Source organism: Montipora foliosa, chromosome 3 (assembly GCF_036669935.1).
Source record: "Montipora foliosa isolate CH-2021 chromosome 3, ASM3666993v2, whole genome shotgun sequence".
NCBI classification, from domain to species: domain Eukaryota; kingdom Metazoa; phylum Cnidaria; class Anthozoa; order Scleractinia; family Acroporidae; genus Montipora; species Montipora foliosa.
In genome coordinates, this window is record NC_090871.1 from 20883980 (window position 1) to 20900345 (window position 16366).

Consider the following 16366-nt stretch of genomic DNA (forward strand, 5'->3'; position numbering starts at 1 on the left):
ATTTCTGCTCTATCAGTTATGGTTCGAGGAATTAAGGCTACGTTTTGAGGGATGATAAAACATGTCACTGAAAAATAGTCTTATTTAAATTCTTACTACGGAATATAATTTATGATTTTCTGTAGATAATTCTTTTTATGTGAGAGTAGATAATTTTAAAAGTTCCCTCTGATCTAGAAAAATTTTTCGCTTAGTCATCTACACCTGCCAAGCATATGTGCTCTATTTTGTAAATGAGAAAATGACATGGAATTAGATGTCAACACCTAATGTTCCTCTTTTCGGCAAGATTAATAAGGTATTAAGCAATAGAGTCCGTGATACTGGTGCAGTTTAAATATATTTTGTGTGCGTGAACCCTGGTATGCAAAGCTTATTCAATCGTTATACTGTTGCAGTTTATATATATTTTGTGTGCTTGAAACCTGGTATGCAAAACTTATTCAATCGTTTAAAACGGCGACAAGAGGCAATATCTTCACTGTACAAAATTGGCAAAAAACAACTTTGAGGAAGGAACGTTGCAAATTGAAACTTACTCCAAGCTGTGAACAACTTATTTGAAAGAGCTAGACGAACGATACAAGATTAAAAAATCTCTTGAAGACCTTGGGGGTTTTTAAAATAGAAATTAAGCAAGAGATTGTCTAAAATTAGTCTGATAATGTTCTGTTCGTGTTCCTTTTGACTTCCTGTCTTTATCAAAATAGATGACACATTACTTTTATGATATAAAAGGCGTTTATGAACTTAATTAAAATTTCTACAGAGATTGAAGAAGTCAACTGCCTTCTCTGGGTGTCAGTGCTCATCTATCATGGATACTTACATCAATCCAAAGCTGCTTTAGTTCCAGGGAAACGTTCATTTCTTGTAACTCTGATGGTTGCCTTGGGAGGTGAAAAGGGTGAGTACTTCATGAAACCAACGGAAACTCCTTTTTTTTTGTTTCTTTTGCGCAATTTGTATTGGTTGCAAAACGCTTTAATTTATTTGAGAGCGCAATAATTGAGAACCTTGAGTCATCCTACAAGATTGACCTACAATTTCTTATTTCATAACGCTCAGCTGAAGATTACCGTACCTTGTTAACCTCCAAACAAAAACGTTCTAACCTTCATTTAATAAAAATTTAAATGATTCCACCGAACAACTTATATCTGTTACGCTTGGCCGGATCCCCATATTGACAACAGACCACATGGGCAAGATGACGGCAAACAAAACCAGCCGTTTTGATGATTTGCAAGTTAAACGGTAGTCAAAACGGTAATTGGCGCGCTATGGATCATGCAGTGCACACAAAGGACGAATATCGGTACCTGCAAAACACGTTTCTCCTAACGCATTGCTTTTCGAATGTTTGCGGCCAATTCATGCAGGCACCGCTTTTTGGCTGCAATATCGTTATCTTAATTGAGAAAACAAATATCAGGTTGCGAAGAGACCGACATGCAAGATTTAAAAGCAATTTGTTTAGCTTCGCCAAAATAAAATAGTTGTATCACGTAAACGGAAAAAAAAGATCTAGAATTACTAAAAAAGAGCTATTGCTACCATTTACCCAGACAGTCTGAGGGGTTCGAATACTGAAGACCTCGAAAGCAAAAGTGCTCTTGGAAAAGCCCTCTGGCTACGCAAGACAAATGAAGAGTTTGACAAAAGGATCGGAAGACCATAAATAACCGTCACGACAAACTTCTTAATGTATTAACTGTACATGTTCACGAGTTGGGTGTCAGGATAAGGTTTTCCAAGGTGAGTTATTTGTTACATATTACATTGAAAAATGGCTGAGACGTTTGTACAGTGACTGTAGAGGTCACTGCAAAGAAGTGTTTCTTTTTTCGAAGGTGACTCGGGCATGCTCGGAATAAATCCCGAATGCTCCTTTGCAGGAGGCAGACCTGCAATCTTCGGATTGCTAGTTCGGATGCTCTGCCACTGAGTTAGTGGGCAACTCGTGAATTATAAGTATTATAAGGCCATTAAACTACGGTTCATGTGATAATTATTTAAGGACTGAAAATTGTCTGATTCGACAGACTTGTCTGATGATACTGCATCTTTAAGCAAGGGAAGCTTTTTACTTAGCAGCGCAGTTGAGCTTTAGTTTGCCAATCTCGTCAGTTGAATACTGAGGTCAAGGCTTAAGGTTATAACTGGTGGAGAAGAAGTTTGTCATGTTTCAGAGCTAATTTTCCTCTTCAGTAATAGCACGACGTTTTTTTTTAAATTCTTGGTCAACATTGTACCTGCCTCGGGTTTCTTAAATTTAAGTTCAAGATAATAAACGATATAAGGTTAACAATTTAAAAGTATACTTAAATTTCATTTTAACCTAAACAACCGAAATAGCAGCGTTAAGTATACCTCTTCAGAATCATTGAAAGCAAAGGAAAACGTGCTTTAATTTTTAAGGGTTCCCAATACGAGGCAACCCACGTAATAAAAAAACGTGGCATCAATAAGAGGGCGCAGATGGTTGTCCATAAAAGGAAATGGAGGATGTCGAAATATTAGTCCGAAGTTTCTACGACGAATTGTGTCGTACACAATCCCCGAAAGCCATCGGATACCAACAGCACTGGATAAGCGACATGTATGATATTCTAAAACAGTTGACTTTATTTTGCATTGTTTCCATTTATGTTAATATCTACTTTCGTCTTCTAATTTATTTTCTTTATTTTTAATGTAAATTATAACGGAGCATAACAGAGAAGCGAGCATGATGTAGACAACCCTAAGGCGTGCCGTGTCCGACGTTTTGTAATCGAGAACATACCAGTCACGCTTTTTGATACCAAGTTTTTCTACTGCATATATTAAAGAACGCTGTTGATGGTAACAGATTCAAAAGGAAACAAAACAAAAGGAAACAAAAACAAAAAAGAGAAGAGATACCGAATAGCGTAAACGTCATCATCATGCAGGAAGCCAAAGGCTCCCCTGAATGATTTTTCAAGACTTGATTCAAGTAGAGACGGGACGAGTGGGGTAAGTGCTACAAATTTAGCGTGGAACCGAATAAGAAATAAAAAGATCTGTCTATTTTACTTTTAGTTCGTAGAAAGGACGAAACTTTGGCTTCTGGCCAATGATACATGTAAAAACCGAATGTGTTCGGAAAGACATTATCTTCACCTATTTTGAATGAAAGGTTACGTGTCTTGAAACTTTCTCCTTGCGACGAATCGAAATTTCATTTTTATGCTTTTATTAACATTTAGCAAGGAGAAGGTCTGCTTACATCTTCGTGAGACAAAATCAAATCGTCTGTCGGCTCAGGATTTTACATTACCCAAAGGTAGAGCTTTTAACTGCCCAGTTACTTTCTATATTTCCAGCTTAACAACTCCACGCAACGGATTCTATTTTCCTCGAAGGTCGGAACGATCACAAAGAAAATCACTTAAAGCACTAAATTTAAGGTAATTGGATCCTAAAATAATATTTTTTTGTTATGCAAGACTGCTTTTTTGCTTGAAATTCTGCAGCATCACAGTCGAGGGCGCACGAGGGTACGTTACCGCCTTTAGATCCATTAGCTTGATCTACTATATATTCAAATGAGATAGGTCTTGGTCTTTTGAAATGATTTATGGTAGATAAAATTTCTCGAGTCATGCCCCTGCTGGGAATTTGTTATTGAGAAACATTTATTGTCGAAAAAATAAAAAAATGGTTTTCCTATGGAAACCATCTTGCACGTCCATTCCTCATTCGAGTTTTCCGTTTTTTTGTTGTTTTTTACTTCTTCGACTAAAGTTGTGAGGAGAAGATCAGGCTCACCCCATCATATGCAAGGCAGTAGTTCGTGGTACTGATCTCTTTTATTTTTAAGCCGGAAACAACTGATCGATGTATGGATCAGAATCCTTGCGTTGATCAAGCCCCTTCCCCTACCCTCCCCTCCCCTCCCACCCAAGTCTAGAATACTTAGAAACATCTGTTCTATGTCTTCATAACAGATTTCATTTTTCGCCATTTATTTCTTGTTCTTCAGTGATCACTAACTGTCCACAGTTTTTACCATCATGCGTAGCTCTGATCTGGGGAGCATGAGGGCTAGGCGGGTTGAACAAATTCTAAATATTTTTGCAGTGTTTGTGACGAGTTTCCGTTTGCCTCATTTAGACTCCTGTTAGCAACTAGATGACACCAGATTACTGACGAAGGTTACAATATCATTGTCGTTAAAGTTGGGTAGGGCTTAAGTACCCTTCCAGTCATCATTCGGTTTTTGGAGCAATACACTTCGTCATCTGTGGATAAGGAATGTAAGAGTATTTTTGCTATGTGTTTCATTGCTAATATGTCCCTCTCAAGTACAACCAAAAGCCAAATGTATGATTTGTTATGATCATGCAGGTACAGTATGTGTGTAAGTCTTAGTTTACTTTGTTCCATTTCATTCACAACTTGGAGTTTAATAAGTAAAAAAATAATACTTATCGCAAGCTGACCTCCTTATCTGTAAACGAAAGTAGCAAGCAAATAAAAAAGTCTAAATGTATTACATCAATCACGGACAATTCTAATTACTACTACGGTGTGGAGCAACAGTTCTGGAGGACAACGTTTGTATGGGGATAGGAGTTGCCATATGTTGTGACTGATTTATGTAACTTTGCGTTTGGACACCGATAAAAGTCCCTTGCATTTTTTCTCAATTCTTTTCTTCAATTTATGTTGGCATTACGTTCTTTTTCTACGAAACGAGAGCGGACTTAAAAATTAAATGTCATGATGAGGACGCATCTTCTAAAACGAACCCAAATCTGTTGATTCGTATATTCTAGTAACAATTAGTATAAAAGAGACGCAAAAAGCAGTTTTGATTAAGTGTGAACAGACCGCTCTTATCGAGGGCAATTCTCTGTTTCTGTCTTTTTTTAACTTCTGAGCCTTTGTATGTCATGCATGTTTCGTTTTCGTCCCATATCGCAGTGGTGAGAGCACTGGCCCTTCTCTTAAGTGTGGCCCACAGGTTCGAGTCCTACATTCGGCGTCATATGTGGCGAATGTTACAAAGTTATACCAGGTTACGCATTAACTCGTGTGGGAAATTAATACAAAACGAGCCATGCACGCGACAAGAATATTAAGCAAAAGAACAATTCACGAAATAAATGACGTTAATAAAAGAAATCATCGACAGACTGAAAAGGAAGGACGTTCCTGACCCTGCGTCGACGACGAGGTTACATCAATGGATCAAAATACATACAGAATTTAGAGGAAAGATGCTTGACTGATATTCATGTCGACCGCTTTTAATGTTTGAACGCGGTGGGGATGTTTGCAATTTTGTTTTTCATCTCAGACATTTTAATATAATTTGGCCTTGTGACATAATAATGCAAATAGCTAATAGCTAAAATTACAATATCTGGATGGTAATTTAAATTTAAATTGTGACAGAGTGTCTTTTAAAATCAATGAGGGTGTCTACTGTAAGACACAATTGCTTAAATTGTCCAGATACATGTGAGTATCACTTCCATTTCACTTCAAAATATATACACTTCTTTCATTGGAAATCAAGCCTACCAGTCAGGGCGATAGTTTTTTCCCGATTTTTTCTTATAAACACCCACAGTTATGCAATGAAGTCAATAAGTCAAGAAAAGCTATGATCCTCGCAGTTATGAAAGCACTTTTAGCGTAAAGGAGCCTGAAAAAATTAGGACTTCAATGGGGTTTCAACCCGTGACCTGGCGATACCGGTGCGACGCTCTAACCAACTGAGCTATGAAGGAACTAACATTGGGAGGTTCTAATTTTCCCGTGAGGAATGAATCAATGATCGAAAGGATATATGAAATGAATCACATACTGAACTGCGGATATGAAATCAAGTAAAGCTATGATCCTCGCAATTATGGACGCAATTTTAGCGATTGCATAAAAAAGCCTGGAAAATTCAGGAGTTCAACGGGGTTTGAACCCGTGAGCTCGCGATACCGCAATTGCTAAAATTGCGTCCATAACTGCGAGGATCATAGCTTTGCTTGATTTCGTATCCGCAGTTCATTATGTGATTCATTTCATATATCATTTCGTTCATGAAGTCAATAAGTGTTACTTTAACTGCCAGGAGTGAGAGCAATTTTCTTCGGGGTAAGCAATAACCAATAGATCCTGATCAAAAAGTTCAACTATACTCTATTATTTCTACGGAACTACATCTATAAAGTGCAAATTGAAGGAAGACAGCATCCTCATCCCAGATTTTAATTTTAAAACAACAAGATTATAAGAAAATACGATTCAAACTAAATGAGCCATACTATTCAGACTATTTATGACGAATTGATGTAGAAAATGGGTTACTACTAAGAACTTTTGTGGATAAAATGCAAGGATAGCTTTCTTTTTTCTCTTTCTTTTTTCATGTTTTTCCCGGCTAACTCGGCTTCATTATATGGGACCGTGGTGTTGTTACGTTCTTGTCAAGTTAGAACTGTAATTCATCTCCTAGTTTCCTTTTGTAATGTTACTGTAGTGAACAGGTTTTTTAGTATCATTATGTTTCAAACAAAATTTAAAAAAAAAATTAATAAAAAAAAAGCTCACAGTCATTCTTTGCACTCTTAACATAGAAACGTAAGAGTAATGACATTTTTCTAGGCTTGTACTTCGTCGACAGAATATATAAATAAGATGATCTACTTGCCCATCTTTTGTATCTTATTTCCTTACCATATAAAAGCATAGATGTATTGGAGTAGGGCTGGCGCGGTTGTGAGATCACTCGCCTCCCACAAATGTGACCTGGGTCCCAGTCTCAGACTCGGCGTCATTTGTAGGTTGAGTTTGTTGGTTCTCTACTCAGCACCGAGAAGGTTTTTTTCCAGGTACTCCGGTTTTCCCCTCTCCTCAAAAAACGCACCTATGATTTGATATGAGTTGACTTGATTCCTGTACACAACCTCGTTTCCAAGGTCTCCATTGTCTCTCCTCATAGACAAAGAGACCCTGGGAACGAGGTTGTCCTGTACAGTGTCCCCAATATTCATGTGTGCCTCCTCTTCAAAGCGAGTCTCAGTGCGAAGTTTTTGTGATGAATGAATGAAAACTAACTTTCATAAGAATAACTTCGCACTTAGACTCGCTTTGAAGAGGAGGCAGACATGAACTCGGAAACGGCCTATTCGTGCCCCCCTGGCCATTGCTACATAAACTCGACGCTCAAAGTTCATTATGATGTGTATGGTTTGTAATTTGACGAAAAGAACCAAAAGGAACCCACCCATCTTCTTTTAACCACATATTCTGATTTTTTTCTCAACGGAGTCTCCTATTTCACTTTCATTCTGCAAACTATAAATTACTGGAAATAAAGCCAAAATCGGGCTTCAGATAAAGACGAGATGTATCTTGGCAAACAGGCAGTATTATTTTTCGTCCATGCGAATTGCTTAAATCACGCTTTCATTTTTTCCAAATCTGTAGCTTACCACAAAAGTTGTACAAAAAAATTATAAAGAGAATCATTTAAGACGTAAAGTGGCCTTCCATTTTGCTTTTTTGTTTTCCAGTCATATTTATAAGCGTAAAAAATCAGTTATCGCTTCCGGCAATTCTTCTTTTCAATAAAACCTAGATGTAGAAAATGCAAAACTCCATAAAAATCGCCTTATTGATTTGTGATTTACACGCAAAACGAAAGATACTAAAGCTTTTTTCTGATTTCACTTGAGTTTATAAAAGCTGAAATAAGTGTCACTGTTTTTTTTTTTTCAGATAAAGTGAACTTTTTTAGGGTTCCTCTCGGGTGTTGCTTAAGTCAAATTTCTCAAGTTATCGCTTTATTTCGCTTTTTCCTAAAAGATCACCGACGTAAAATTTCTCGAGTATTTTTCAGCTGTTGCCCCTTGCAGGCAAAATAGAAAAATGTCGACTTTTTTCCGCTTCCTCTGTTTGACCTCCTCGATTGACAGCTGTCAAAAAATGGAACGACATAAAGCTTCCTCGATTTGGACATTTTTGCACCATTTGTCTACTGAATTATAATCTGCATTTGAAATTGGCACCTATCTACTTTGATTATGGAGTATTTTGAAAGTAATGCGGCCGTTTGAAGGAGTCAAGTAAAATCAAACAAAACTTAAAATGCCGGATCAGTAACTTATTTAAGCAAAAATTTCCAGAAGTTCGAAGAGGCTTGTCGGAAAGAAACTTGCGTTTCAGTTCATGTGAATGTAGTGGTCATCTGGATTAAGAGACATAGAGCAAGTACTCAAGCATGTGTAACAATTATTATCGAGGTATTAAGCCGAAGATGAAGAAGACCAAGCGGATAATGGCGGTTCAACAAGAGCACGTTTTATTCTTCAAAACGAGGCTAACTGACGTCACGGTTTACAATGATAGCCAATGTTAAACAATATTGTTACAGCATGCGAAGTAAACGATTAGTTGATTGAGAAAGGCAAAACACCACCCTCCAAAAAAACGAAGTACACCGAAGTCGACGAATAGGGAAATCTTCGTTTACATTTTTTGCAAATTTTTGCAAAGAATGTACGGGGTTATTGGTGCTTTTGCCACCAAAGAAGTTAGAAGTTTTTGATGGCTAATAAGTAATTCGTTATCAAAGCTAAAAGGCTGAAAAGGTTTGACAAGTTCTTTTACTTTTTGAAGTCAATTTGTAAATATTATGATGACTTTTGCTGTGAACAAACTCATGTAAACAATAAGGTCAGCAAAGATTCCCCTATGAACGAAAGATTGTAACACTCTTTTCCTTCATACGTTTCAATTTTCGTGAAAGGCCGCACTTTAGCTACATTCACCGGGTGATACACATGAACAACCTCTTAAACGCAAGTTTTTTTCCGGGAAGCCGCTTCGAATTTCTGTAAAGTTTGGATTAAATAAGTTTAATACTGATCGGCATTGTTTAATAAGTCTTGTTTGCGTTTACTTGATTCCTTACAACGTCCACATTACTTTCAAAATACTCCATAATCATAGTAGAAAGGCACCAAATTCAAATGCAGATTAAGATATAGTAGACAAATTCCGCAAAAATGTCCAAATCGAGGAAACATTTAATATCGCTCCATTTTTTGACAACTGAGAAAGCGGAAAACACTGTACATTTTTCTATGTTGACTGAGGGCCTGACTACATGGAGAATTTTATCCCGGTTAGCCGGGATGTGATTTCAGCCCGGTTTCTGAAAAACATGGAGAACTGAATTACAGCCCAGGCTGAAAATTCTAGCCCGTCTGAAACCGGGCTAGGATTTTCAGCCCGGCGAAACGGGCTGAAAAATACGAAAAAAGTCCATGTATTTGCAACAAAAATTTATCCTGGTGTGCGGAGTGAAATTTCAGCACGGGCTGAAACTCACCATGTAATCAGACCCTGAAAGAGGCAAAAGCTGAAAATACTCGAGAAATTTTACGTGTGTGACTTTTTGGGAAAATGCGAAATAAAGCGATAACTTGAGAAAATTGACTTTAGCAACGTCCGAAAGAATGTCTTTTTTATCTGAAAGAAAATTGACAATTATCTCAGGTTTTTAAACTCAAGTGAAATCGATAAAAAAGCTTTAGTAGTTTTCGTTTTGCGTGTAAGTCCCAAATCAAAAAGGTGATTTTAATGGAGGTTTGCATTTTGTACATCCAGGTTTTATTGAAAAGTAAAATTTCCGGAAGCGATCACTGATTGTAAAGCCGGTAATCACACATAACATTGGCAAGTTTTCCTTGCTTTTGACAAGACTTGACAAGTCTCATCTTTTAAAAATTGTCGTGCCAGTTTTGTAACAAGGAGACTTGTCGTGGCAAAAAATATTGTCAAGGGACAAACATGCTTATGTGAATGATCCTGCAATAACTTAAAGTGCTTATCACCTCAACACACTTTCCACTATATTTATTCTCAGAAATCATCCCAAATACATCGTGTTGTTTTTAGAACATTTAGATTGAAATTTCGCTCTTTCATTGGCTTTGAAAAACGGGAAAAGTGGTCATACCGTGATTAATAACCGAGCAATGAAGGGGAATGGGTTCGATACCGGGTTGACGTCACAAATTAATTTCCATCGCTGTTTTCAAAGAACTATTTCAATGCAAATTAATTTGTGACGTCAACCCGGCATCGAACCCATTCTCCTTCATTGCTCGGTTATGGATCAGAGTATGATCACTTTTCCCGTCTTTGAAAGTCAATAAAAAGGTAAAATTTCAATCAAAAGGTTCTAAAAACAACACGATGTATTTGGGACGATTTCGGAGAATAAACAAAGTGAAAAAGTGTGTTGAGGTGATAGGCACTTTAAAAGTTGTTAACGTTGTCAAATTAAAGAACTTGCAAATTGCTGATTGTCGGCGACGCGCCCCGGATGGTTTTTTTTTCTTTTATAAGGATAACTCATTCAAACTCTCACTAGACTATTATAAACAGCTGTTCCGTTTGTTGGATTAAGGCGGCACTTTCTTTACCAGGACAACGTTCTCTGTCTATTTCTCGTTATTCTAGAGACCAACTGCTCGCTAGAGTTGAGATTGCTGCCGGCGTTGCCCTGTAACCTCAGAGCAAGCTAGTAGTCACACGGTCGTGCTACACTATTCAGATCAAAGAACCAGGTGCGCTGTACAACAGTAAGTTTTTAAAACATAAATTGCGAGAAAGAACCCGTTATACCAAATATAAACATGTAAATATAAATCTGTCTCTTTATTTGGGCTATGTTAAATGAACTAGTAAATGAATTATGCTTTGCTAGCCTGATGAATTTCTTCAACAGGCAACAAAGCAGGTAAATTTACACTGCTAGCTTGAAAGAAAGTGACGGATTACGAGCGCCTACACTGACTCAAAGCAATAATTGCGTAGATCTAGATCTAACCATCACAAAACAACAGAGTCTACATATAAAACCCTGATGATCTAAAGTGTATGATTCCTTAATCACGGTACAAGCAGAGGAGTCAGAAGTCTTTACGAAACATTCATTCAGGGAACCATTCAGGGTCATTCCAGTACTCCAAGATACCCTTTTCTGTCAAAGAATACAGTTCACGTTTCCGACCAAATTAATTATTGTTTGTGTTTCGAACTTGAGATGGATTAACTAAAAAAGTACGACCACTTCATGGAAATTTGAGAACAAATATACTTTTTAGATCAGTTTTTGGTTTTTCACATTTTCTCAGCTAGAACCGTGATTTTATTTCATAATTTGCTGTTATAGAAAATTTCCCGGTGTCGCTTATCGGTTCACTCGATGTTAGTTAATCTCACTCATAAACAAATCATTAACGAACGTGATCTTTGAAGAAAATTCAAGAACACAACAAAGTGCTTCTTTTTATCAGATTGCCTGTGATGCGTTAAGAAATTTGGAATGAAGAAGGAACACATTATATGTAATTGAACATCTGCAACGTAAAACAAAAGACCAAGTTTCTACATTACTGCCTAGTGACTATTAATTTTGTTGCGCCATTAGATCGCTCATCAGAGAAGCCTTAAGCTTCTTTTTAAAAACAACAATTTCAACTGAATCTTCACATCACCGAACATTGTCTGCGAAAAAATACGCGATTTTTAAAATAAAAATCCCGTATTTTCGACGCAGAACAACCCTTCGCCGCGCCGAATGAAAGGACCGCTGGGATGGAGAGATTATTGCCAGTTTATCAGTGACGTAGATTCATGAATAGATCGTTTGTTTTCTTTATGTCCTTGAATGTACTTCACGATTCCCTTGTTTATCCAGAGGAAACAAACTAAGATGAAGTCTAGCGGTATAATTTAGTGGCCAAAATAGTGCCAAATGTTAAGAAAACATAATCAACGATAATCATCCATGTTGTGTTAAAATGTTGCGAGGGTTTGGCCAGGCCTTAACACTGATTTCTCGCAACATGCCCAAGATGAGACGTATAGATTCAATGAATCGTAGTGCCTATGACTAATTTTTTATTACCTCTAAAAGAGGAAAAATCACTCTCTCAGCATCCTAAGTGTTCATTCAGCGCTTCTTTGACTTTGTCTTCCTTTCTCTTAGACCTTCTTATGTCAAATGTTGGTAGTTACGTTCACTTACAATTGAAAATGTCCAAAACGAAAGCTGCGGGCTACTTTGGACACTCTGCACGTAAAAGAACGTTTCATAACTTGTTTGTAGCTCTTTTTCCCTGTAATTGGATTTCTCTTTTCCTCCTTTCCTTTTTTTGTATTATCTTGAAAATAGTTTTAGAAGAAACTTGATTTGCTGCTGTATGAGTTATGTAAGTGGAAAGGAGAGTATAGTGAAAGTGTTCTTGCTTAGCCGAAACAAAATTCTAAATGTAGGAAATTGTTATCTTCCCAGATAAAAATGACCGCGAATAATACAATAAGTTGCGGAGTACCTGACTGGTTTGGAAGTCCCACAAGCGGCGACCCAGATGCTTGGATAAATGAATTCCTCGTGATTGCAGTCAACCTTCCATTCTGCGCTTTTTCCTTCCTGAGTAACTTGGCCATTATCATCACGATTATTAAAACACCTTCATTGCATAGACCGTGTAATACCCTACTATGTTGCCTGGCCGCTACCGACGGCCTGACAGGTGTCACCTCTCAGCCAATCTTTGTTACCCTCCGATTGATACTGCTGTATCGTGATAACACAACTTGCGGGAATCAGGAAAAGTTATTTACTGCCTTTTATGCCTGCATTATGCTGACATCTGGATGGTCCTTTGTGTTCTTGTGTGTAATCAGTTTTGATCGCCACTATGCTCTGTCCAGGCCTCTGATGTATCGAACAAGAGTAAGCAACAAAGGTAATCGTTTTGTCTCAACTGCATGAATATTCTCACTCAAACCATTGCCACACCAATTTAGTACTACTATACTCATCAACTTTAGGAGCTGCTACTATGAAACAGAAATGAAAATAAGAGTCAACATTTCTCGATTCTGGTCAGCATAGAGCATGCAAAACTGTTCATTTTCTGGTTGCTAAACCTTTGATTGCAGAAGCGTGCCAAGGAATGCAAAAAGTTGAAATTGCATTTGATTGCTTGATAACAAACAGAAAGCATGTATACGTAATTTAAGGCGTCACAAAAAATAGCGCTGATTTTAAAAGAAACAATTTCCTTTTGTGCTGGTGCTTCGTGCTACACAAGCAAGAAATGCAGGTAATTAGATGCAAGACGATTTTGATAGGCGTCACGAAGTGACAAAGGGCTAAAGGCTGGTTTTCACTCGTGACGGAGTCGGAGTCGGAGACGGAGTCGGAGTCGGAGTCGGAGTCGGAGTCGGAGTCGGAGTCGGAGTCGGAGTCGGAGTCGGAGTCGGAGTCGGAGTCGGAGTCGGAGTCGGAGTCGGAGTCGGAGTCGGAGTCGGAATCGGAGTCGGAGTCGGAGTCGGAGTCGTAATCAGAAGCGCAGAGCGAAGCAGAATACCGATTCCGCTTATGACTCGATCGCTTATACGATCCAGTGAAAACTGCATTGTCGGAGTCGGAAGCAGAAGCGGAAGAATAAACCAATCACAATCCTCGATTCCAAGTATTGTGATTGGTTGGTTCTTGCGCTTCTGCCTCCAACTCTGATAATCTAGTTTTCACTGGATCATAAGCGGAGTCGAAAGAAAATGGGAACGTTATGATTCTTCCGACTCAGATTCCGTTGAGCTTATGACTCCACTTATGACTCCGATGTTTGATTTTCACCAGGCCATAAGGGCTCTTACGACTCCGACTTCGACACCGTCGCTAGCGCATTTGAAAACTGTTGAGTTGATACTTGCCCAATAAAAATGAATAATAGTTAAGATAAAGCTAGCGAAAACCAGTCTTAACCCTTGAAACGTCGACAACGGTGGTCGATTTGCCAGCTACTTTGGTAAATTAAACCAAACCTTTGTACACAACGGAGTGTACCCTCGCTCTTCTGGGAATACAGAAAATTAACTTCACAAAGTGCCTCCTATATTCCTCTAACCCTTACACTTGCCTTAATGCTTAGACCTAAAAAGACACACCGTGTTAGATATCCAAATTGGTTGAGCATCTAATAGGCCATTTCCGAGTTCATGTGTGCCTCTTCTTCAAAGCGCGTCTAAGTGCGAAGTTTTTCTTATGAAAGTCGGTTCGTTTTCATTCATATGTAAAGTAGAACTTATTACCATCACAAAAACGTCACACTTAGACTCGCTTTGAAGAGGAGGCAGACATAAGTGACAGAAGCTAGCATTCATATACTTAGGTGTTTAAATTTGTATTCACAGGCGCTCTTACGATTATCGCGTTGACTGGGGCCAGCTGGTTTTTCTTAACACTTTGTGTTCTGTTTGTCTTTCCTCGTGTCGGAGGACTCATCTTTGGAATGGCTGTCACGGCAATCTTCATAGTCGTCCCAATCGTTAACCACATAAGAATGTTTTTTGCATTTCGTCGTCACAACAAGCTTATCCTTGCAGAAGGCGTAACTGAGATTCAACAGTTATCCATAGCTTTACAGAGAGAAAAGAAGATTGCCTTCGACATGGCCGTCATCAGCTTGATTCTCTTGCTATCACTTGCACCATCGCTTTTGAACAGAATCATCATTTCCTCAGTTAGCATGGACGTTTTTGCTGTCTTGCAGCCTTGGACGATAACAATGGTTTTCCTGAGCTCATCGTTGAATCCTATCGTCTACATTCGAAGAAACATTAGACTTAGAAATGCTGTGCGGTACGTCATTTTTGCAAGTAATACTTGACGATGAGCGGCGAATAATTGAGTATTTTAAATCTTGCAGTAACTAGTTAGATACACGGGAAATTACCCCGCTTAGAAAGGCTAGATTTTACTGGAATATGTTAGGCTAATATTTATGATTTAGTCCCTCTTTTCATAAGAAGCTGATTTCAGCTAAAATTTCTATACCACTTTTGGATACCCAATGAAACCGGCGGGTCTAAAACACAGGTCACTCGTTACAGGTCATTGTTTTGCCTTTTGGAAAGTAACCAAAACCCTCTGTTTGGGTAACCCTAGGCCTAAGGTTGGTTTTTAGGCCTAGGGTTAGCCAAATTGAGGGTTTTGGGTTACTTTCAAAAGGGTAAAACAATGACCTGGAAGGAGTGACCTGTGGAATGTGACCTGTGTTTTAGAAACACATTACACCACTCTCACTGGAGAATGGTATTTAATACTATGACTACCATCAGTTAGCATATCAAAACTCATGCTTCGTGCTTCATCGACGGGGTACCCAGACACCCGGAAGCAATAAAAGCAGTCGGCTTTCGGCCTTGCGTCTGCATCGGTTTCTTTCCTTTCCTTTTCTGAATACCCCTATGAAACACTCGTACTCGGTTCTCACATATAACTTTTAAATGGAATACTGATCAGCGAGAACAGCTGAATAACTACCGACAGTGAGTCTAAAGCAAGACCACACCTACAGTACCACTCAAAAATGAGTTACCGCCTTGCGTTGCGTTTAACGTCCTGAGTGACGCGTGTCACTGTAAACCGCACCTTTTATGTGAAAATCCTTTTGGCTTAATTGGAACAACGTAGGTTCTTATAGGCGGTTTTTTTCTCTGCAATTCAAAATTCAACAATTTCAAGAAACACGTGCATGATAATCCCAAGCATTCTTCTGGAAGAGTCTATACCACCCTCGAGGAGTGTTAATTTGAAGGCATTTTAGAGTTAGTCCTTCCAAATACCAGGCAGGTCACTTTGTCAAATGGAAAGTGCCCTTAGACAACTCAAATAGATCTCTCCCAGTGCCTACGTTCAGCAACCATGCTGTAAGGATTTTATTCAACTTGCTAGATGGAAGGAAATTCTTCTTAGTCTGATATAATCTGAAATGGGCAGTAATGCATATGACTGAACAGTTTTAAAACTCTTAAAGGACTGTGTTAATTTTAAAGAACTGCAGCGCTTTATTTCTAAACATTTTGGTGGAACCAACTAGAGACCACTCTATTCATTCTGAGAGAAACGTTAATACGGTTTTGACGTTGCAAAAAAAAAGAAACAAGAAAGAGTAAAATAAAAGTAAATAAATAAAACAGGACGTTAAGGAAATTATTGAACTTGCCTCTAATGAACTGCAGTAATTTTGATTATCATCCAAAAGGTGTTGCATAAAAAAGTGTCAGCATAAGCAAAAGAAAACTTTTAGATCACAACAATGACTTTTTAAAGCTGAGGCAATAGAACACGGGGTGACTAGTGTAAACTGGTTTACGAAAGAGGAGGATATATTCCTCTCCCTGCTAAATAAGAAGGCGTTTGGCAGAAAAATATTACTCTTTTTCCTGACTGGTCAGGAACAGGATAAAAATCGATTGCAATTTGCACGCTCAAAAAATGTAGTTGAGAAGATGCAAGCGAAAG

At 38.3% G+C, this 16366-nt stretch overlaps 1 protein-coding gene across 13 annotated transcripts in view; it reads left to right on the forward strand.

The window, feature by feature from the left end:
* The first annotated feature begins 680 nt into the window (after positions 1–680).
* The window catches only part of LOC137997053 (melanocortin receptor 3-like), a 16245-nt gene continuing 559 nt past the window's right edge, over positions 681–16366 (forward strand). Inside the window, exons 1-5 of one of the 13 annotated variants that reach the window (XM_068842772.1) lie at positions 2543–2602; positions 3351–3434; positions 10504–10625; positions 12344–12800; positions 14254–16366. The exon at positions 14254–16366 is cut by the window's right edge and continues 559 nt beyond it. In XM_068842772.1, coding sequence (XP_068698873.1) covers positions 12350–12800; positions 14254–14729 — 927 coding nt within the window. In that variant the 5' untranslated portion in view covers positions 2543–2602; positions 3351–3434; positions 10504–10625; positions 12344–12349 and the 3' untranslated portion in view covers positions 14730–16366. Of the gene's footprint in view, positions 908–1454; positions 1759–2542; positions 2603–2775; positions 3001–3097; positions 3311–3350; positions 3435–4120; positions 4388–10503; positions 10626–12343; positions 12801–14253 lie in introns of those variants that run through there. The other 12 variants (XM_068842774.1, XM_068842780.1, XM_068842771.1 and 9 more) reach the window with 12 other exon arrangements.